At 34.5% G+C, this 25,051-nt stretch overlaps 1 protein-coding gene across 3 annotated transcripts in view; it reads right to left on the reverse strand.

Moving 5' to 3' along the window:
• The window catches only part of Chm (CHM Rab escort protein), a 143,092-nt gene that overhangs the window by 14,498 nt on the left and 103,543 nt on the right, over positions 1-25,051 (reverse strand). For all 3 annotated transcript variants that reach the window (XM_034485496.2, XM_076918732.1, XM_076918733.1), the window contains 5 exons: positions 24,263-24,367; positions 23,808-23,871; positions 20,087-20,183; positions 6,057-6,155; positions 342-502 (listed from right to left, as the gene is read on the reverse strand). In XM_034485496.2, the coding sequence (XP_034341387.1) occupies positions 342-502; positions 6,057-6,155; positions 20,087-20,183; positions 23,808-23,871; positions 24,263-24,367 (526 nt within the window). The remainder of the gene's footprint in view (positions 1-341; positions 503-6,056; positions 6,156-20,086; positions 20,184-23,807; positions 23,872-24,262; positions 24,368-25,051) is intronic.

Consider the following 25,051-nt stretch of genomic DNA (forward strand, 5'->3'; position numbering starts at 1 on the left):
TTGAAGGATAACATCTATGTTTTCAAAATATGCACCTTTAATCCAACTGTTTATATTAGAAGTAATATTTAAAAATACTGGCACTTTAAATTCATTCTAAGAACATATATATTTCTAACAACTTCATTCTTTATTCTCACAGTACTACACATAAATAAGCCTTTACAATTCCTTCTATAATTCAAGGAAGTGAAATATCTGATAAAGTATATTTACGGTACCACTGCAGCTCAAGGTAGTTTTTTTACCTCCTCCTAGGAGGACAACCCCTTCCACCCTACCCCCATATATCCTAGCACATCAATTTCTTAATACAAAGCTGAGGAACACCAATATCTTACCTGTTTGACTGCATTGTCATTTCCTAGACCACAGTCAGGGCCAGAGCACACATAGACATTGGATGGTAAATCATTGTAACAATCTCTGCTGATATCTGATGAGTCCCTCATATTGAAGTAGAGTGCCCATAGAATTCTTGGCTTTTCAACATGTTCATTTTCTAATGGTAGAAATAAATTTTACTATGTTGAAAAACATAATTTATTATACTATGTTACCAAATACCAATAAAGCCATAATTAGACTTGTAGTAAATAAGACATTTATATATAAGCACTTAGTGAATATGAAAATACAAACTCTAAGGTAAGTATATGATATTTTGAACAATGAAAGCTTTTCAATCCAGCACAAGTTAGATTTTAAAAATGATTTTGAAAGGGTGGCCAGAGAGCTCAGCAGGTTAAGACATTGGTTACCGAGCCTGAAGACTGGTGTGCAATTGCTGGGACTCACTTGATGGATGGAGAGAAACAACCGCTGAATTGTCCTCTGAGAAAATGTGCAGTGCTGCATGCATATGCACATACAAACAAATAAATAAATGCAACAAAATATTAAAGTTCCTACAATAATACCTACCCTTAAATTATCTCCCAAGTGAAAAGACAGTATAAATCATGTTTCACATAGAAAAACAACTTAATATGTTATATAGTAATAATACATATGAGATGTTAATTATATTAAAAAGACATTAGTTAGAATAAGCAAACACATAGTGAATAGAGGGAATTAATGGTTACTCAGAGGTCAGGAAGAGGGATTGGGGACAAAGGTCAGGTGGCTGTTGATGGGTATGGAGTTTTTTTGGCAGAAGCCAGAAGTAGAAACATTTTATGGTTCTTCCTAGAGATGTTCAGACAGTTCTGTGAATATACCTTTTAAAACTTGGAGTTTTCACCTGAAATGTGAAAATTTTATTGTATATGAATGATGTCTCTAAAATAGTATTTAAAATAGCATGCACAGAATTTAAAGTGATATATTCTAATACTCACTCTAAAGTTGTACGTTATTAGATCGAAAAGTCAATGGGAACCAACAAACATAAACAATTAGCAAAAAATGAGGCCAAAAGGTTGAATGTCATTTTGAGTACAAGCTCTCTCATTTAACAGCAGGCATCCATTATGTATAGTAAATAGTGACAGAGGGTCTGGGGTACATATAGGTAGAGCAGACTTAGTTCTGATTCTTCTGTTTTCAAAATTTTCCCCTAATACAGGGACTGGTACACAAAAGACATTCACTAAGTAACTTAAGAATTGATTTTAAACCTATTTTCAATAATCAAAATATCAAGTGTTTATAGAAAGGTCCAGTCTTGTTAGCCTCAATTCCTGCAGCCTATTTCTTATTATAGTGATGATCATTTCTCTGCCTCTTTCTTTTAAAATGCTATAATTATCATTCATTGAAGAAAATATTGCTGTTAATATACATATAGACTATAGTTTTCTCCAGCCCAAATTCAAATTCTGTATAATCATAATACAAAAATGTTTAAGACAGTAGTCCAAGTATGTAAGACACAGTCTGAAACATAAAGAAAATGCTAAAGGTATAATTATCCAATTATTGTTTTTATTGAATTAGTAAATGGTGTAGAATTAATTTAGCTAAATATGCTATTCAGTTAATCAGAATTCCCTAGTCCCCAGGATAAATACATCTTATTTAACTTAAAATATCTCTACTTTAGGGAGAGCAAATACGCCATTTCTCTGTTTGTCCTGGACAACTGATAATTATTAGTGGGAAAACATAAGAGACTGAGTGAAAGAAGTGATATTCTAAGGAGTCTTATTTTTATTTAACTTGTTTACATTCTATTTATTTTATGTGGCTAGGTAGATGTTTTGGTTGCCTTTATGTCTGTGCATCATGTACATGCATGGTGTCTTAGGAAGCTAAAAGACGGTATGCAATCTCCCAAGAACTGACTTACAGACAAAAGTGAGCTGCCATGTGGGGCTAGAAATTGAAGTTGGGTTCTTAACAAAAGCGGACACTCTTAACCACTGAGCTCTGTCTCCAGCTCCAAGAGATCTCTTTCTGATGCTAGGAATTGAGTCTAAAGTACCACTAATTCATGTAGGTGCACAGTAAGTGATGAAAACTACTTAGCAACAAAAGAATTCAAGAAACTGATATGTCGCAGCTAAAATCATGTGGTTTTTATTAAACTGACTAGTGATTTTAGCTTCACAAGACTGTAAGAATTTACTTGTAAACACTACCTACAAGTCATGCATCAAATTTCACAGGGATATGCCACCTAAAAGTGATGACATCAAACACTGCAGCAAGGAAGTGAGCTAACATACGGAAGGTCTTTAGTGGGGCCCAGGGCATGTCTAGGTATATATTAGGTGAGCCTGTCTTATAGTTCATAAATGTTCTGTCTCAGAGGACAGCTTTCATTCAATACAAGATGGGGCAAATGAATAGTCCAACAGAGTTTAGGGAAGAGATTTCACAAAGGTTAAAGCTTTGACAAAAAACTATGAGGAAAGTGAAAATTGACATAGCCTGAAGATCAATGGTCTGGATACAAGGGAGCCATCAAGCTTTGACCTTAGAACCTTCCAAGATACAAGTAATTGCTTCATCTTTCTTGTAGGTCAGCTGGAGGCAGAGAGAGAGAGAGAGAGAGAGAGAGAGAGAGAGAGAGAGAGAGAGAGAGAGAGAGAGAGAGAGAGAGAGAGAGAGAGAGAGAGAAAGAGCTCGAAAAATAATGTGCACACTGAAGCAAGTAATTGTCAAAACTATGAAAGTTGCCGAGGAATAGCTCATTTCCATCTGTTGGATGACATGATAGACAAAGAAGTAATGAGTGAAACAAAGTAAAATTTTGTTAATTACACAAGAGTATGCACTGAATAAAGCATGTGACAGAAAAGTACTGAAGGCAAACTAAATAAAAGCAACAAATGTCTATAGGTGCAGGTTATGAGTGAGTAGGGAGCAGTAAGATAATTTAGTTAAGCTGTTTCAGCAATGGAACACATAAAAGTGAAATAAAGATACGGCATTTGGTTTCCTGAAACAACAAATATTTAATACCCCTAAAAGCCACCAAATGCTCACATTATGAAGGAAATTTGTTTTTAGGAAACCACTGCTCTTAAGAGATAAAAATGACTACATTAGAATGAGAGGCAACCTAGATGATGCTATGATAGTGCTACATTCTAGACATTTAAAAATCCTGTACTAACAAAATGCTGTTTTACTTTGTATTGAAAATTCTTCTATTTCTGGGTAAAATAAGTAATCAGGGAAATTCTGCCATGGAGACTCACATACCACTTATATAACCACCTCTTGGTGTTTACAAGGGTATGTTAGACTCTATGGAAGGAAGTGAATTGTAAGCAATCACCTCATTTTCTAATGCACAGAATGAGGCTCATTAAGCATAAAACATCTGATATTTCTTTAGACTAAAAAACAGAGAAGAATTTAGAGCTATTTCATGTGCTTAAAGGATTCTGGTAGGTGGGTAAGAGTACTGTTATTTCTTTGGAGAGGGCAGTTCTGAAGAGCTCTGGCTGATACCCATGAACTGAAAAGGTAAGAAAGAGAGTCTTTAGAAGCTTACTACAGTTCTCCACATACATGCTCAATCAGTCTTATAGTGTTAAGGAGAATATCATCCTTTGCACAAGATGAACTTCCTTGTAAGGTGACTAGGCTGATTTTCATAAAGGTTGATGATGCATAACACCATGTAGAATGTAGAACTCAAATGGAAAAACAAAACAAACAAAAATAAAAACAAGGCCATACAGCATTATTCTGTGTTTCAGCAAAAATATTTATAATACTTTAAACCACAAAGTTTCAGATGACTGTCAAATAATCCAAACACAATAAAAGCCTGAAAATTCAAGCTTTTGTTAGAGAATATTGTGTTTTAATGTATTAAAAGTTCATATTACTCATAAAGTTCCTTATTCCTCATTTAGGCAGGAAGATGAATTGAGTTCTCTTCTGCAGGTGACTTTGCCTCTTTGACCTGCCATGGCCCAGTGCTCAGTTTATCTGGTGATTCATTTTCAATAACTCCAACAGTATTTGTTCTGACATTTTAATTAAAATATGACCACTACCTCATCCTGATGATAAAAAGGCCCATGTGTCAGTGAAAACTAGCTTTGCAGTGCCTCACTGCACCTGAGGACTCCTGGCATAGTTCTTGCTAAAGGATTTCACTCGGGTTCCAAACAATACATCATTTCAAACTGGACCACTTTAAACATTAAGATTAAACTTAAAAATCTAAAATGGCTAGTGGATTCCAGTTAATGAACATGTAATTTCTGTCAGCTTGATTTTGCAAACCAGAAAATTAAATGCATTTAGAAAGTGAAGAATAATTATATGTTTAGTGTATTATTTGGCACAGTTACAAACTGAAATTACAACAGAGACACTGTGAAATATTTCATAAATGAAAACAGTATTCATGGTTCTTATGAACAAGTTACAGATGCAATTAAAATCTAAACATAAAACTATGACTTTATATTAGGTTGAGGAATATGGCTGTATATTTATTATAACATTTCAATCAAATTTTTAACAGTAACTCAAACATTTACATGATACTTTCAAATAAAAAATGTACACAAAAAACTAAATCTAAACCAAAATGAAGCTTTTTAGATTGAAGGAATTTATTCACCTGGGATTTCATGAAGAAATTACATTTACATTAGTAGCTATAAGTGGAACACTTTGTCTTATATGTAAATGTTTATGTCCCAATCTGTAATATCTCTGCATTAAGAAAGTAGACAAAACACAGGAGACTAAAATAAATAGAACCACTATGGGTAAACATGAATGGCTGGCCTATCTGAATAAAGAATCATTTAAAGAAAATGTCAATGTAAGAATGGAAGACAGTGAAAGGATTCAAGTGAAACTGAAAATGCTTTAATGAAAGTTACCTTCACTTCCCACATGTGAAGAGGGTCTTCATGTATGTGTATTTTTGATCACATACATGAAGAAGACCTGTCAGGTTATATTCTTGACTGTTCATATCCTATACATATGATATTTGTTTCTCTCAGAGCTAAGAGTTACTTGTACCTTCTTTATGGGGGAGGAGGATGATTTTTAAAACTTCAAAGTGGAAAAACATTTTTAACTATTAGAAAGAAACACTTATAATTTGTACAGCTAAGTATTTGCCAAATAAGTAGCATTTAAAGATAATTATTTAGTCATCAGGACTTACATATTTGCCAATCTTGGCAACATTAATATATTCTGAAAGTCAAATAAAAATGATTTTATAAATAAGATGATAAAGAAAAATATGCCTTTTTCATAAAAATCCTGTAAAATAAATACAATTATAAAAAAGTGCCTGTGATCCTACCAAAATTGAGAAATTTTCCAACAGTCTTTCTTTTTCTCCCCTGGGCATGTAAGTGCACATGCATATAAATGCATATTTTGACAATTATGGAAGTTTGTCTATAAGTGTGTTTATTTTCATTAAAACTAAGAACATTAAAGAATAAACACTTCTCTTATTTACGCAGTGACTGTATTCAAACTCATTTTTAGTAATCAAGTATGTGAGAGTTATTGCTAGTAGTATTGTTTAGTTCACCTTCAGTTCTGTTCATGTGATATCTAAGGGGAAAACCATGTTGCAGTAACTTTCCATCCCAAATAATCCATTTTCTTACCTGCTTCTATTTCTGTATATGGAGTAAACAATTTCTGGACTACAGGTTCTAAATCTTCTCTTGCTGTTTTAGAAGACATGCAAGTCAAATGCACCAAATCTGGAAAAGACAAAACAAAATATTCTGACTTCCTGTTTATTGTAACTGTTTTATTCATATTCAAAGCACTATCATGGGTAGTAGTGATTAGGGAAATCATGTCCTGTGTTCAATAAATTTGAAGTCTAGTAATGAGGGGACAGGGAAAACCACTATTATTATGTTACACAAAAATTAAGTGCATATGAATGATAGTTACAAGAAAAATCAAACTAAGACCCAAGTAGCAGCTAAAGCTAACTTTGATGCTTAAGAAATCATTTGTACATGCATCCGTCCCACTCCCCCCCCCCCACATACACACAGAGAAACATCAGAGGATTTGGGAAGAAGTAGAGCATTTCTTAGCCCAAAGAAGAAAAATCCATTACATATACTTGGTCGATAATCATCTATTCATTACAGTGATTTCATAAACCTTTTTGGGGGAATACTGCTGCCTTAGTTTGAATCATAAAATTCTTCACCAGGCGGTGGTGGCACACGCCTTTAATCCCAGCACTTGGGAGGCAGAGGCAGGCGGATTTCTGAGTTCGAGGCCAGCCTGGTCTACCAGAGTGAGTTACAGGACAGCCAGGGCTACTCAGAGAAACCCTGTCTCGAAAAACCAAAAAAAAAAAAAAAAAAAAAATCTTCAAAGTCCATAAAATAGCATCAAAAGAGTCTATTTGCAGAAATTCTAAGTTACTTATTTTTGGTATGTACAAATTCATGTTGCCTAGACTTGAATAATATTTAGGTTAGAGAATGTAATATTATGTTAAAAAATACCTTTGACAAAAGTAAAATAGTATAGTCTGATAGAACACCTGAAGGCATATGTACAAAGGGAAAGTCTTATGTACTGTAAGATAGAAATGTGTACATGGATAAAATAACAGCAAAAGAAAAAAAAAGAGAAACAATCTAATAGAGAAAAAAGGGTACCAAGAAGTTCTTTTTATAGTACACCACTAAAATGTATATCTATTTCCTCTCTAAGAGTTTATTTCAAAATAGTAGAATTTTTTAAAAGCCCTGAAAAGATATTTCAAATTTTATAAAAGCCCAAATCAATACTCATCATTAAAATTTATTCTGTATCTACAGACATAGAAAAGTTAGTATAGATACACACCAGAACTTTATCCAGCCATAAAAAAAACTATATCATGTGATCTACAGGAAAATGGATGGAATTTGCTATGCCAAACAAAGTCACACTTAAAAGACAAACATCTCGAGGATTAAGGGCATCTTCTCCCACTGAGGCCAGAGCAGGCATTCTTCTGCTATGTACATGCTAAGGGCCATGTATGCTGCCTGGTTGGTGGTTCAGTCTGTCTGGGAGCTCCCTGGGATTGTGGTTAGTCGAGATTGCTGGTCTTGAGGTTGCTCTCCCCTTCAGCGTCATCAGTCCTTCCCCTAATTCAACCATAGGGAGTCCCCAACTTCAGTCCAATGGTTGGGTGTAAATATCTGCTTCTGTCTCAGTCAGCTGCTGGTAGAGTCTCTCAGAGGCCTGGTGAGGGAGGGGCATCCTCTCAGAGGCAAGGGGGAACAGGAATGGGATGAGGAAGTGTGGGACGGTAGACTGAGAGGGGAAACAAAGACTGGGATGTGAATAAATAAAATAATAATAATAAAAAGACAAACATCTTTTTTTCTTAAGTGGAATTTCAGGCTAAAGACATGAGAACTAAAGTGGAAGTATTTTGGCCCTAAGAAAAAAAGGGAGAGAGCAACACTAAGAGTGGTGGGTGTGTGTATGAATATTATCAGAGCACATTACATGAATATATGCATATGTTACAATGAAATCTGTTCCCTTGTATAATAATATAATAAAAATCAGTTCTACATGCAAATGATATAAAATATCTATGAATAAAATGGGAAACTGTGTGTGTATCTGTCTGTGAGAGAATGTGTGATGCATATGAGTGGAGGGGAGGGGAGTTCCCCTGTGAGGATGGGTTGAGGCCAGAGGCTGACATCCAGATCTTCCTCAAAAGGACTTTCTTTTCTGAAAGAGTCTTTCATGAAGCTGGAGGCTCTAGGTTTCATCTAGAATGAATTGCCAACCAGCCCTAGGGATCTGGCTCTGGCTCTCAGCTCTGAAGTGTGGGCCCCTGCTCTGGGTTTTTCATTTTTCACATGGGTTGTAGGGATGCAAACACAAGCCCTCATTTTAAACAAGTACTTTACCCACAGAGTCTCTCCCAAGCCCCTGAAAAATTTTAAACATGAGCAAAACCCAAATTTTGTAGCCCTTCTGGTCTACCAAAGAAAGTCACATTACAGGTTAGTTTATGAATTATGTTTCTCTGTTTCATGTCTTAGAGATTTTGGTTGTTATTTTAAATTGGGATTATTTTTGAAATTGAACTATCAATTTTATACCTCATGAGTCCTTTGCAGGCCCAAGCTTTAGAAACCACTTTTCTCTATTTCTTAAAACTTTTAGTCAGAGTTTCATGAACATTTGTTGCTAGTAAAATTTTCTTGTTATGAGCAGTCATTAATCTTTACCACTGCTGAAGAGACATGTGTACATACAAATGCACCAAAATATTCACTTATGATATGAGTAAAATAAAACTGGTTTCTATGTGAAATGCAGGAAACTGATCTACCAAGACAGAAGCAAATAAAGTACAAAGAGATCTGACCATCTTCAAATTAAATCTGCCAAGAAATACTCACAAAATTATTTTAAGATACATTTCTAAAATTCTTAATGAATTTTAAAAATCCTAGAATTATTTATAATACATGTCTTATTATTATTCTACCATTACTGTAGGCATGTTATAAATATTATTTTATTCGACTCATATAACAACATTATCATTTTCTAATTGAGAAAACACACAGATGGTGAAATAAAACAGATTTCCCAAAGGTAGTAAAAGGAAGAACTGGGACTGTGCTTGAACTTATCAGGTTATATACTGGTGGACCCTCTGCCTTCTCTACTCTTATGAAAAGATATAGTGTGATTGTCACCACCTACAGAAAACACACAGAGTCATTAAGATCAGTGGTACACCTGATAGCAAGAAACACTTCATACAGTATGGGAACTACATAGAAGTCACTATATAGATGTTCAACCCTTGCTTCTTCTAAAACACCAAGTGATATATTTCAATCAATTTTACTTTTCTGTTTATATTTAAAAGCATCATATATTAATGGCAACTAAATTAATGTGTACAAATTATATTATCTATTCAACCTGAAAGAAATTTAATTGTTTAAATAGTTAAAAGTTTACAGCCCTGTGAAATTCTCAAAAATTCTTTTCCATATTCTTTCTTATAATATATGCCTACTAATTAGATTCCAATAAATATATTTACAGGGATGTTATAGTTTTGCTAATATGAATAAATATTAATAATGTTAGAAATAAAAGTATTTGAAATTGTTTGAGCCTTATGAAAAACTGTATTTGTAAACATAGCTGTGTTCAAAGGATACATAATGAAATATATGTGACTGTGTTAACCTGTACAATATACTATCATATTTCTCTTCTCTATAAAACACTCACTTTTACAAGTTTAATTTTTCTCCAAGGAACTATCTCACTCAATAAATGTGAATACGTCCTACAAATCAGATCAGGCAGGGTAAACATTTTCCTAAAAGTATTATATTTAATTAGCACCTATTGACAACTGTTACTAACATTATACAATATGCAACACATGTTGCCACATTCCCCACAGTCATAATGTGAAGTTAATACTGACAAAAATAAAAGGCAAATCCTAACTGTGAGATTTACAAACTATATTTCTTTTACTTCATTCAGAAACTGCTTGAGGGCTTACTGGGCTAAAATGATGAATCAATGTACTTCATTCTTGTGTGATAACAATACATATAGATTTATATTGACATTAAGAAAGCATATTTTAAAATAACATTTAATTCTCAAAATGTAATGATAACTCTTCCAAAACCGGTTAATAATCACAACAAGTTATCACCAAAAAAAGAAAGAAAGAAAGAAAGAAAGAAAGAAAGAAAGAAAGAAAGAAAAAACCAAAAACCTAAAACTTAAAGTCAAAGTTCTTTCAACACAAAACTCAAAGTAAATATTCATAAAATTTGTTTTGGAACACTGATATCTCTCATAAGATGTTTAGGAACATATGGGATTTCCACTAAGAAATACATAGAAAGACATAGGAGTGCAACAGAAATGACAAGACTTATATCCGATATCTGAATGAGATAGTATACATGATTATATGGTCCTGGACTGGTTCATTTTTCTTCTGCTTCCTGTATCTGTAATGCTAAGGCAGTTTCTTTCTCAGGCCACAGTGTCCTCATGACTAAGCAGTGGAGTGGTGTTAGATCATCTGCACGACCACTACTAAAGTCTTATGAAGCCAACTCCTACTTAAAACCATAATTAAAAAAAATGATAATAGAATTTTAAACCAAAAATTGATAGCATTAAAACCTAAATATTAAACATGAGTAAGTAAATGGCTATTGAAAAAGGTTCTGAAGTTAGAATAGATTGAAGGTAGAATTAGGTAGAATTCACTACCTACAAGCCCACAAATCTGTTCCAAAGGTTTTTAAGGGATTTTGCAACATGCTAGTCAACCAAGTGTGTTTTGTTGTATAAGCAAAGAGATCATAATTTATATGTATAGGGGCTGATGTGGCTCATAACTTATCTTTCACATGTAGTCATAAAGCCAACTGCAATTTATGTAATATAGCACAAATAAGAATACATGGCATGTCCATAAAAGGCAAAGAGTCAGAAAACATATTTCCTTTATAGTGCCAAATAGGGAACCGAGTTTGACATCTATCACACAATTTAGTTTCAAAATGCAACCTTGAAAAACTTGACCCAACTTGCACTTTCAGAGAAAGATTTCAGGTAAAAAACATTCCAGAATGTTAACCTAAGATCAAGAAGAAAAAAAAAAAGGTAGGCTTGCTTGTAAAATAAAATCTGTGCTTTGTAACAATACTAATGAAAATAATTTGAAATATCACATTTTAAAGAAGCAATTAAAAACTGAAAGAAGATAACTGAAAACTGTTTTAAATGCTCTAAACTCATTTTATAAAAGGTATGTAAGATTTTCTCATTAGGGTTGTAAAAGCAGAAAGGAGTATACAAACAAGATCCTACATAAAACTTTAGATTATCATTATTATATATGATATTCACAAATCTATAATCATATCACAGATAAGTAACTTCCTGTAATATAAAATCCCAGAATAAAACAGCTGTTGCTGCCTGATTATTATGTATGGAGAGAAATTTCAAACCGCATAGCATATGAATAACAACTATAAAAAACCATAAACTTGAATGTCAAATGGAAAGGTTACAGAGATATTTGCTCATTCATAAGTGATTTTAGGGGAAAAAAACCCTTTCATTTACTATATAATACAACTTGTTTAGATTTTAAAAAACACAATGTCAAATTCTTAACCATCCCAGTAACACAAAACCAAATTAGCCAAGGGAACATGAATTTGAGTTAATGTAAGCATTTTTAGAAATGTAATATTACTCCTTTACAAAAGATACATTAACTTACCTAATCAGGGCTATGGAATGGACAGCTTAAGAAGCATTGGTCTCTTGTTATCATTGCAAGTATAGTAATATGCCACTTATACAAGGGATTTTTTTTACATAGTCAAAAACCAGGAAGTATACATGTTTTTCTCTCCTAATTTTGTTAAAGCACCCAAGACAGTACAAAATTTACTGCCCAATTTCTTGCTAAAGATTTTCTTATGCTAATATTACAGGTATTATAGGCAAACTAATTTGTTTTCTGACACCTCTGCATGTTATGAACAGCAGATCAGATATTTTGGAAGAGATACCAGTGTTCCAAACATGTTTTGTGAACAGTTATTTTTGGTTTGTGCTGAGAAAATTTTGACTTTTACATGTTGTGTTTTTGTTTTGTTTTCAGTACATTATGCTGATAGAAAGAGGATGCTGAAAGATGCAAGGAAATAGCCTGACAAGAAGAAAGAAGGAAGACACAGGAGTGACAACAGCACAGTAGAGGGTCATGTGCTTAGGAGCACAGGTCTAACCACCTCAGTAGCCTTCAAGGGCACAGCTGAATTACAATGGACTGTAATAAATAATGATCCTGATACCTGTAAATTATAACACAGCACAGCAAGGAAATGTGAGATATGTGTTTAAAACCTTTTCCTATGAGATTCCCTTCTAAAGTACTGAAATCGAAATTAACAAGATATCAAAAACATTTTTATTTTGAATTAAGGGATTTCTAGTTTCCTTGGGAGGCAAGTCTGCTGTAGTCTTGTTTTATAAAGGTTACTTTAATTTTACATATTTATGTGGAATAATAGTACAGTTATTCGATAAAACATGCATGCAATACATAACAATCAAACCAAGATAGTTGGCATTTTCATCTCTTTCAGCATGGCTTTGTGTATGTGATTAATACATAACAATTTTATATTTATGAGGTACAATGGTATTTCAATACATGTAAAACAAATAAAGATTAAAGTATAGTTAGTAACATATATATTCTCTCCCCAACTACACACACACACACACACACACACACACACACACCTTTTAAAAGTCAGCATTATGGGAACAATAGAAAAGTCATAACCAAGGCTACAAGAGGAAAAAGACACAATCATCAAAGTGTGCAAAGTTTTGGCTGAACAGGAACAACAAACTTAATGATTAGTTTACTTTAGAAGCACCAGAATGAACTGCATGAACAACAGATTTTTCAGTATTCTTATCGTAAGATATATATATATATATATATATATATATATATATATATACACACACACACACATATATATATACACACATATACATACATATATATGTATATATGAATGTATATATGTATATGCAGTGATGGATATGTTAATCATTTCAGGTAGAGATTTGACAATGTATATAAATAATAATATCACATTTTGCTCTTAACATATATAATTACTCTTAAAATTTTAAAAGGTAAAGACTACCATTAAAGTATAAAAAGATATCTTTAATAAAGAGTTATCAATTTTTTCTGAAAGCAGTAAGTTTGTATCAAGCATATGTTAGAAATATGTTAGAAGAACAAACTAGCGCCTGGTGGTGGTGGCGCACGCCTTTAATCCCAGCACTTGGGAGGCAGAGGCAGGCGGATTTCTGAGTTCGAGGCCAGCCTGGTCTACAAAGTGAGTTCCAGGAAAGCCAGGACTACACAGAGAAACCCTGTCTCGAAAAAACCAAAAAAAAAAAAAAAAAAAAAAAAAAAAAAAAAAAAAAAAAAAAAAAAGAACAAACTAACAGATTTTAACATCTCAAAATCTTTCAGCACTTAAATTTTTGCCCATCTTTACTATAAAAGTCATAATTTTGTATTAAGTGCATCTTACAAACAAGATGGGTAATTTCTGGAATATTTAAAATGCATTTTTTTTAACAACTATAACTTAAGTCACCAAAGTTCACATGATTTACTTTCTATGAATCTCATTTTGTTTCCTCTGAGGAATGGATAGTCAGCCTCACTGGAATATATCTGGATTACATCTGATTTACTCTGGTATAACTATATTATTACAGTGCTTGCCAACATTTGTCAAGTGATTCTTCCAATAAGAAGGATGATGAGTTTCACTCAGGATTCCATCATTACAGTCTGGTTTCAGGGCAAGTACAGGTGCTTTGTTCCATTTCTCTCTCTCTCTTACTCTCTCCCTTTCTCTCTCCCTTTCTCTCTCCCTCTCTCTCTCTCTCTCTCTCTCTCTCTCTCTCTCTCTCTCTCTCTCTCTCTCTCTTTCTCTCTGTGTAGATGTATATGTAAATGTACTTTTCTACTAATTGTGCACAGGAAAAACAAGTCACTTCAAAATCCTTTCATAGTTAAATGCCTGAAAATACATAAAGCTTGGATATGTAGAATTATCTTTGGATACTATTTTAGTTTTTGATATCTATATCACAAGCAAACTGAATTATCATTCACAATTCACCATAATTAGAATGAATATGAGAAATCCAGAAAAAAATCCAAAATGTGGACTCTTAACACATAACATAGTTCTATTTAGCATTTCCAGAATGCTTGACAAGAGAAAGAATTAAAATATATTTCTAAATTAGACTGAGGAGATAATTATGTTAATTTTAGGAGTACGTTTTATTATGTCCATGATGTGTCTTATTTAAAGCTCCAGGAGAAAAAAGAAAACCCTGAAAAGACACTGAACAGTAGTTTGGAAGAGAATGATGGTATAACATTCTGAATGAAGTAGTATGTTTATCATCAGGGAACTTCAGATGAGAAAAATAAATGAGGCAGAAGCAGGTTTGCACATTCAAAATAAAAACATAGTATATTTGTCTGTATTTTTCCCTGACTAGAAATAGATAAAAAAATGAAGAGAACAGTATTAGACACACGCACGTGGAATCCTTCTTTGATATGATCAAACTAATTCTATTTTAGAAAATAGATGAAGAACAGAACAACCTGAAACTATATGTGACATCAGTGACTCTTAGGGGAGCAACAGGAAAATCTGCCATTAAAAACCTTTTAATATCTGAGTTACAAATCACTCCTAAATATCTGTGAACAGGCTTAAAGAATAAGAAAAGGAAGAAGAGAAATCAGAAGCCAAATATCAATTAAGCTACAGTAAGTAAATGATAAATATGTCAGTTTCTATCTCAGTATCTTTAAGTCTTACTACATATTATGCCAAGCTATTAACTCTATTAACTTTAATATAACACGTACCACATAATGAATGAAAATATTTAAAATGATCAAAAACTTCTCTTTTTCTCTGGTACAAGAAAAAGTATAAGTAATGAACTCAAACTTACCTCTTTCAAGCTAGGAACAAGAGAGAGAAAACAGCCCGTTTGTCTACATTCCTGGTATTAAACTGATATGAAGTGATTAAGCTATAGTAAAAACCACAGAGACAATTGTTATCAAGGTAGAAACATGTGAGGCAGCAAGGGAATCAGAAGCCAAATGATCTTGGCCAGTTTTCTTAAAATACTGTCATATATTACAAAAAAAAAGAAAAAGAAAGAAAAAAGAAAGAAAGAAAAAGCAAAGCGTCTGCATGACTAGTGGCTTCTGGAGGCTTGTGCAACTCCATTTCTTTAAATATCATTTAGGCTAATTCCTAATGAAGACTTAGAAATACCCAGGATAGGCGGCAGATGTGGCTAGGATGTAGACCAATTGTTTTACATATGCATTCCTATCAACACACACACACACACACACACACACACACACACACACACACACACCCATAAACAAAATTAAACAGCAGAATCTTCTAGTGAAGAAACAAGACACATTAAGCTAAAAACTTTACTAAGTGAAGTGACCAATTGAGGTAATTCTGTAGACTCTTGAACCAAAGTTCTTTTCATAATACCAGTGTTCTCTTTACATTTCCTATGAAGTCAAGAGAGTAACCTATCCCCACAACTTCATGAAATTAAAATAACTTACTTAAATACATTTTCCAGCTTCATTACTTATGAAGATACAGTTCTTTAAAAATTTTCATTTTTCATTTGCTAAACCTAATAGGTACACTACTCAGAAACTTTAGGTTAGAACTTCACTTAGAGAATGTCATTTTAAAAACAAGAATGATACATACTTACTGCATAAGAATAATTTAATAAAGCTAATTAACATACTCTTTATCACACATGCTGTTATGTTTTTATAAAAGTACATCTATGTTTATTTTCATTTTTAATGGGGTTAAGCATGTAAGCCATAATCCTGTTCTTTTCATTTTGAAGAAAAAAAATTCCATCTATAGTCATGTTGAAATTGCTCTGAGAAGCAGTATATAGCACAGTGATTAAAATGGAAGTTTAAAATGTTCAAATTCTAGGTTCAAATCTTGCTTGTCCTTTCTGTCACCCTTCTTAAGAATATTTTGTTTTTGATGCTTGTATTGTCTAGCTAAAACAATAGAATGCACAGTGAGCTGTATCTAAAAATTTTTATTAGTTGTAAAAGCGTATAAAAGTCAATCATGAGCCGGGTGGTGGTGGCGCACGCCTTTAATCCCAGCACTTGGGAGGCAGAGGCAGGCGGATTTCTGAGTTCGAGGCCAGCCTGGTCTACAAAGTGAGTCCAGGACAGCCAAGGCTACACAGAGAAACCCTGTCTCGAAAAACTCAAAAAAAAAAAAAAAAAAGTCAATCATGGTACAAGCACATAGTTGGTACTTAATATATATCATCTATTACTATAGTCATTAATGTGGAATAAATAGTAAATAAAGTGGAACAGTTAATCTACAGAAAAATACAGGGCTCTATCTAAACAATGGCACAAAAGCATCATTGTAGGAATGAGCCCCTAAAAGAAACAGAGTTAACATCTAAGTTACAATTTGAAGGATGAAAAAGGAATTAAATAGTTGTTAAGGTCACTCTAGTTGAAAGGACTCATATTTGTAACGTTAATTCTGTAGACTTCTGACGTTTTGAAAACCAACTATCCATGTAAGGTAATCTGGACTGTTGTCTGTTAACTCCACTCAACTATTTCTCAATAAAATATAGAAAACACCCTAACAATAAACTCAAAGCTCTGAATTTGTTATAGTCCCTTAACTCACAAGCTAACCATCTCAAATCAGTTAAAAAAGTTAAAGAAGGATTGGGTCTAAGCCTTGTATTTCTAAATGTGTTATACAGGCACAATGCCCATGAGAGTATCAATATTCATCTCACTTTTATATCAAAAAGAATCTCGTACCAATGAAAACCTTAAATTTGAAATCAAATAAATTTTGTACCATTTAAGAAATTATAACTTCATCTTGATAATAATTATACAGATTTCTACTAATAGGTTATGGCTATGCAATAAATCCTAGCTAATCCTCCCTGTTCCAACAAAACCACTACTTTTCCCTAGAAAGACAGACCATTATTAACCACCTTAGTCCCCAAGCGCTGACTCTTCATTAACTTCTTCAAGCTGATTACGGGCGTTGAGATATTAGAAGAGGGGTGGGGGGAAGAGTAAATTGATAAGCCTCTGATGCTGTGTCTTCACTGCATCCAGATGGAATTCCAGGACATCAGAGGTTTGAGAGACCTGTCTGCTCCAGACAGCTTCCTGTCTTGGATTCTAAGAAAAAATTAAGCATCTTTGGAGTTACTTCAGTTGTGGGGAGACAGCCACCAGGCCAGAATTGCCTCTTTCCATCTACAGACAAATTACTGTCCAGAAAAGAACACACTTGCAGAATAGTTGACTGATTATATCTGCCTAGACAGCCCTTAATAATTCTGCATCACTAGGTCTGTCAGATGATTCTGGGCCAGAAGGCTTAAGATTTGATGTTCCAACATTCCGTAGTATAGGGACTGTCCAGGTGTTCAGTGGTCTCTATAAATTGGCTAAGTTTTAGAAGCTATGCTTTGTGCTTCCCACAATTATAGTTAACTCAGTCATTCTGGATTTCTGATGGGGTTGAAAACTTATAGTCTCATAGCCAATCCTGGCTATTTACTTTGAGAGAAAAGATCTGAGTGGGTGGTTTTCAGCTGACATTCATTCTAAAGCCAAGAAAAAAGCCAGGTTCAGAACTAAGCATTTTGGTTAGGAGAGATTACAGAGGTTCTGGTTAGTCAACAAAATGATGGGTATTAGGACTATCTTGTACCTCACTGGTACAAATTGGCATAATTATGCTCTAATTGTATTTTGAGAGAAAAGTTTTATTTTAACAGGAAGGGTGATATGTAGGAGGAGCTAAGGTGGGAGAAGTGCTGAGAGTAAGAGCAGGAGTAAGGAGAGGAGGAGAAGAATGAGAGGAGAAGCTAGGTGATGAGAGAGAGAGAGAGAGAGAGAGAGAGAGAGAGAGAGAGAGAGAGAGAGAGAGAGAGAGAGAGAGAGAGAGAAAGAAACAGAGGGGGAGACATGGAGGCAGATGTTCACATGTCTCCACCAGTCAAAGATAGTTTATATATCTAGGTTGGGTATTGGGTTATACTTCTGATTGAGTATTACCAAACTTATAAAGCCTTTAATTAACATGAAAAAATTGTATAAAAGCAAAAGGAGAAGGGAGCATGGGATAGGGGTTTTCTAGGGAGGGAAAATGGGGAAAGGGGATGGCATCTGAAATGTAAATAAAATATCCAAAAAAAGAGAGAAAGGAATCATATACAAAGGCATAAAGGCACAAGACAAAAACAAAACAATAAAACAAAACAAAACAGAGTAGTTAGATAACTCCTAAGAAAGAAGGGGAGAGGAGGAAATCTACCAAAGAGAAAAAAACAGTGTTGTGGAACAATAAATGGGAAACTACTGTAGGTGGGGTAAAAAGAGGGGGATGGGAGATCAGGGTAAAGGAAGGAATATGGGAAGGGACAGCTAACACTAAAGGCCTTTTGACAAAGAGTATGGAAATCTACTATAGAGGTTTGCTAAGATAATAGAGACAGCATCCCAGATAGATATCTTATGCTACCAAGTAAAAGCTCCAAGTGACAGGAATGAGTTACAGATTACTGAATTGTTGGCCAAAGGGGTTCCACAGATGCCCCCACCAAACATCAAAGGTTATTGCCATGGTTATTGGTTATTGTCCACAACCTAATGGCAAAGTCCTATTTCTGAGAACAACACTTGTGACATTGAACACTGAGATGTCTATCTGGTGCCCAACTAGAAGCTGCACCTCAGCTGATGAACATTCATGGTGCTAGGAAGTAGGCAGTCTGTAGAGTACCGAAAGAGAGAATTAATAATGAATATCATCCATATACACACTCTGTGGTCTACAATAGAGAATGGACTGCAAGATATACTAATGTTATCATGGCACAAATGTTACGGGAGTGAGGTCTACTCCATGAAAACCATACCCAAATGTCCTTTAACTGACAATAAAAATGTGGTTCATATAAACTATGAAATACTATTCAGTTAAAAAGATAAATGAAATAATGAACTCTACAGGGAAATGGATAGAACCAAAAAGATGATATTGAGTGAGGTAACCCAAGCTCAGAAAGACAAATATCACAGTTCTCTCTGATCTGTATTTGTTGAAATAAAACTAAGAAAAAATTAGTCTCATGTCAGAATCATATAAAACATTTATATACCACAGCGATTTAAAAATAATCCCATATGGTAAATTGAATTACATATTGCTATAGTTTGGACATGAACTATTTGCCACAGTTTTGTGTACTGAACACTTGCTTCCTAGCTGTGGTGCTATTTTGCTATGTTCTGTAAACTTGAACTCGCACCTACCTAGAGGAAGTGAGACACAGAGGGGAAACCCACTTCTCCCTAGGGTACTGGGCAAATATTAAGCACTGTAAAAATCACTATTAAGATTATTGTCAAGTTCTTTAAATCCATATGGTTATCACTCTTGATGTTCATTTTCTGTAAATAAGCAAAGAAATTGTGTTAAAGTCAACAATGAATAATATGGCTGAAGTTGTGGCTTTGCACTAGAACACCTAGCATATAAGAGGTTGCATGTTCAGTTCCCAGTATGATAGAAAGAAGGGGGAGGTATATCTTTACAGAGATGCACATCCGCATTCATTGCTTCTATTCACCACACTGGTAGAAGTCCTAGCTAAAACAATCGGACAAAACACAATTTTAACAAAAGATATTCACACTGGTAAAAGCTGGAGTTCATCACTGTTTGCAGATCACAAGATTTTCTGCATAGAACCTTCCAACATTAAGTAATGCATTATACAATGTATATATGTATCAAAACCAATATTGTGTCTAATAGAGATTTTTTTGTATTATATAATCATTAGAAATTTTAATAACTAAGTTTTAAAAGAAGCACTTAGAAAAGAGAGAGCGAGAGACTACTGTGCTTACATGTGCCTTTCATGCATGTCATTGTTGACGAGCATAACTCAATGACTCGAACAGCAAAACTTCCTGGCTCTTCTGCTGGCACTGTCAAAATGGAGACCTGAAAGCCAGGAATAGGTAACAGAAATAACTATTAGGTCTTTTTTATTTTGCTATCTTGATAGAGCTAACTTCCAAGTTCCCAAATATCTTTTGACATTACAAATTTGGCTTTTAATGATTTTATTTGGGAGTAAAATATGTAACACATGTCTCAATATTCCAATTTCTTCATTATATATTATTTATATGATTCTCACCAACCACGAATAATTCCAAATTTTAACACTGATTCCATCTACCACAAAGCACATACTATTCAGAAAGGAATGCAACTGTAATATTACTGTTAAAATATAAGCACTCTGCTCCTTAAAATCAGATCATATCACTAAGTGGTCTTATCTACTATTTATATGCTATTATATGGCTTGTATTTTAAAGGCTTTACATGACTACCAGACCAATGTTTCTTTGTAGAGCTAAGGTTTCAGTGTTATTCCTCTATTAAATCTGTAATCTGAGGAAATTATATCCTCTTAAAGGAAATGCTAGAAAAAGAGAATGTACCATCTTCCTTTTTCCCTACATGTGTTGTGGTTACATTTTGACTAGGACAGCCATATTCATACCCCCAAAAGGAAGCAACTACAACACATTTTTAAAATAGAAATTGTTTTGACAGCAATACTATCCTATTTGCCATCTATTTGGGGGCTTATGATATCTCAAAAACAGGTCTCCATGTTCCCTTTAACTCCCTCTGCTGCTATTAAGGAGAGAAAATGTACTTTAGCATCAAAGAGAGAGAAACCACAAGACATTGAACACTGTGAAATAATGAAATGACTAGGACTAAAATATGGCCATAACTAAAAATGTTCCTTTAATTACTCTACCAACAGCAAAGAACTTCTTTTGGTTCCTGCAATTATCATGATTTATTACTGAGATACATTCAGTATTATTCTACTGGAGCACCTCCTTCACCTGAAAGTTGAGATGTTGTCTGCCTGATGTTTCACAGAGGAGATGTTAAGGGAGAATCTAGTCAGCCCTCTAGTATCACCATGAAGTGTGCCTAGACTGTCTACTTGTTTTTCCCTGTGTTCTACGCTTCTTAGTTCTACCTATGATCAAAGTGAAGATATAAGGAGAAGTGGGAAGAGAGAAAGGGAGGGAGGAAGGGCCTGGGGGTAATAAAGGACTGTAACTTTCTCAGAAACATGGGGGGAGGATGGATCTGGAAAAGGCTGATGTGAAGCAGGGTGACCAGTTACAAGGAAGAGATGGTATATATGGGAATAGTAAATTAACCATGAAAAAGTAAAGAACCGAGAACACATTTAGAAAGTACATGGGTAGGACCCAAAGGTTGAAGACATATCAGAGAGAAGGAAGTTTGTGTGGCTCAAATAGTATCAGTTCTGTTCTCAGCAACAGTGAGCACAAGTTGACAAGCAGTGCAACAACTGAGGACAGTGGCTTTAGCTTTAAGTGACTATCTCTTGACAGACACCTAACAGACTTTTGACATATGGTTCTGGCACCCTTGGGTCTCCAGGAGGTATCCTCCAGTATTCATGTGGAGTTGAGACTATGGGGATACATGGAGTCATTTGTTGTGTGTGCAGGGAGAAGTATAATGAAGTTGGATGAAGGGAGAATTTTGATATTAAATGACAGGATAAAAAAGAGCTTCAGATATGTAGAGAAGGAATCGTCAGTGTTATGAGGAGGGTACAGGGCATGGAAACCTAAGACAGCAAAAATTATTGTCAAAACCCTCAGGAAAGTTTTGACAGAAAACATAAAAAAGTGCCCCCTGACCCTGAATATCATGATTTTTAATATATTCAGTAAGATAAATTGTGGTAGAAGTGTATGAGCAGAAGTTGCATTGTGGTTTAGAAATGACTGTGAGTTCAGGAGCTGGAAGCATCAAGAATAGTGTACAGAAAATACTATAAAAAGAAGGGAGAGGATGAGTACTCAGGAGAGATGGAGACAGAGTCAAAAGATAGGGGTTATTTTGATTGTTTTTAATTTAAAAACTCAGTGGATGTGTCTGTATGTGTGTATTTAACAGTGAGTTTTGTGTATGTATGCTCACTCAAGTGTTCATGTATGTGTCAAAGGCACTTGTGAAGGAGGTTACCAATAGACAATGAAGAGACAGACTCCTCAGTCATGTTATACATATATCGTGAGTGGTAGGGCAGAAGTTCAAGTTCCTTTGTGCATGGTGGGTATTCTATTTTGCCCAGAGAAACAAGAAAATAACCAGAGCAGGTTAGAAAATGAAGATTGGTACTAGCCATTGAGGTGAATGAGCAAGTGATCAAAAACCAGTGTGAGAATTTGTAATGTGAACAGGACCTAGCTGTGTGCAGTTGATGCCATGACTTTGTGGGAGGGCCAATCTGTTTGGTTACATAGTTTTCTTAAATGGTCCTCAGATACAATTAATAACCAGACATGGGGAAGAAAAGTTCCTCTTTTGTTGCAGTGGAAGGCCCTGCCAACATGGGAATTGGAGGTGTTAGAAGGATACCCACCATTGCATGTATGGCAAAGGAAAGGAAGAAAGTAGAAGAAAGATGATAATCAGACCTCTAATATAGAGAGGGTAATGGTTTATATGTATATGAACAGACAGAATGGGAATAAAAGATTAAAAGAGATGGTAGGGCTGGAGCAGATTTATAATCCTGTAAGTCTACAATATTCAGACTTGACTGGAACACTGATACTGCTTAAGAAAACATACATAGAACAGGGCACTCCATAAAGTAATTATTGTAGGTTTTTCTTCGAGGTTTGACTTGATTGTAAGCCTCATACTTGAAAGATGACTTCACTTGTAATTGAAAGATCAGAATTCGTCAACTCCCAAACTTACAAATAGTCCCATTTTTATCCTTTTATTTCAACATAAAGTCACATTTCTAAAGGCAGTGCTTTGCCTGGTTCATTTCTGATTTTGTTTGGACCTCAACTCATTAACTACTCTTTCCTGCCTGAGTATCTCAACTCTTTTGCTGACTGTTCAAACACATAAAATACATAGCAACCTTTTAAAAGATAGCCCTCTTCGCTTCCACATAATTCTTCAGGGGCTACATTTCACAGCTTAACTTCTAAGAATTGCCTCTACTTGTTCTCTTCACAATTCTGTCTCCCTGTCACCCTGTGATGTATTCACAAAACCTATGGTTTAATGGGAGACCCAGACCTAGCAACCAACAGTAGCAGACCAATGTGCCGAGTGAAACATCAATTGCTATATTATTTCCTTAAACTATACCACACTAATCCTTATCACAGTGAACTACACTTCCTATTTGTCTGTATCTGTACCCCCCAGGCTGTGTTGTATCTGAAGGCACATATGCTATCATAGTTATCAATGTCTTCTAGGAGGCCAGGATGTGGGCTGCTGAGTAAAAGGCACTTGTTTGCCAAGTAATTAAATGAAAGCTCACCCTTACAGCATAGAGGCCATGGTTACAAATGTAATAATATAAACTTAAAATCTGCTAAGAGTGGACTTTCACTGTTCTTGCCATAAAAATGTTATGTAAAGACAGACATATTAATTAGCGCAGGAATAAGTTCACCATTTGCATCCATTTCTTAAAATTCACAGCTTTTATTCTAAGAAAAAACATAGAGGACGGATCACCTGTTGATCTGAATCCGTTTTTAGTACAGATCCATCTGTAATCAGGACTGCCCTGGAAATTTGCCTGAAATGCACAAAAGAGGAAAGCAGTGGTTCAGATTCCACGGATAAGTTTCATTTATTGTTATGTAACCAGCAGAAGGCATGTTTCAAAGATTTAAGTAAGGATAAAAGTGTCAAAACCCAGTCAAGTCTTGCTTTAATCTTTTCTTGGCTTAAGAAAGAAGGATGCATGACCTACAGACAAACTCCAGCTGAGGCAAAGGAGAAGACATTCTGCTGGGCTTCCCTCGAAACAGAACCAAGTAGGGAAGAATAGTAAGAAATAAGAGTATACCTTTGGTTTGTTATACCTCTGCATGGTACTTGAAAAACAGAATGGTGAGAACGGTCAATATAACCACACAGACAGAAGTTTTCCCTTCCTTTGTGTAATGGGGTGGAGGACACCTTACCTGTATTGTACACGGGAACAGGTTTTCTCAGAAAGGTAACTGTCTTCAATAATGAAATGTTTAGAGATTATCCTTTGACCAAACTGATCTATCATTGCTTTACATCTATAAAGAAGATAAGCATAGAGAAAAGACCATATTAATGATGAAATAATTTAGAAAATTAAATAATGAACTGCTAACTTGAATTTGAAATCTTGTAAAGCTTAAAGAAATTGCCAACTACTCTACATTTTCTGACACTGAACTAGACATATATTTTGGTTGTTCTGACATTTTTTAAACTGTCAATACATGTCTACTGTTACTTAAATATTTATTTTGATTGTCATTAGTCTGTAAGTGTAAGTCCAGCAAAGCGTCATTGCATAATTCCAAGCTTTCCTCATATTTGGAAACATAGAAGCGGTTTCTTTGTTTAGAAAATCGGTTTTCCTTTTTATCACCTTTAACGGTTCTAAGAGGAAAAGCAAGCTGATTAAATATCGTGTTGTATCATTCACAGCCTGTAAAAGCCACTAAAGGCTTTTTATTTTTCTGTTAAGTGTTGCTTTCTCTTTTGTTCAAGAATAGCTATCTGGTCATGCATTTGATAATGTTTTAAACAGAAAAAAGAAGGAGATAGAGCTTCTTTTAATATGTTTCCACTTTACTTCAAAGGATAATCATGGAAAGATTTCTTTCAAGTGCTCTTTCCAAATAAGGAAAACACTTATGCACAGACATTCTCAGGTCTCTGTCATCTGATATGTGTTGGGACAATGAATCATATAGAACCCTCCATTGACC

Source organism: Arvicanthis niloticus, chromosome X (genome assembly GCF_011762505.2).
Source record: "Arvicanthis niloticus isolate mArvNil1 chromosome X, mArvNil1.pat.X, whole genome shotgun sequence".
Lineage (NCBI taxonomy): Eukaryota > Metazoa > Chordata > Mammalia > Rodentia > Muridae > Arvicanthis > Arvicanthis niloticus.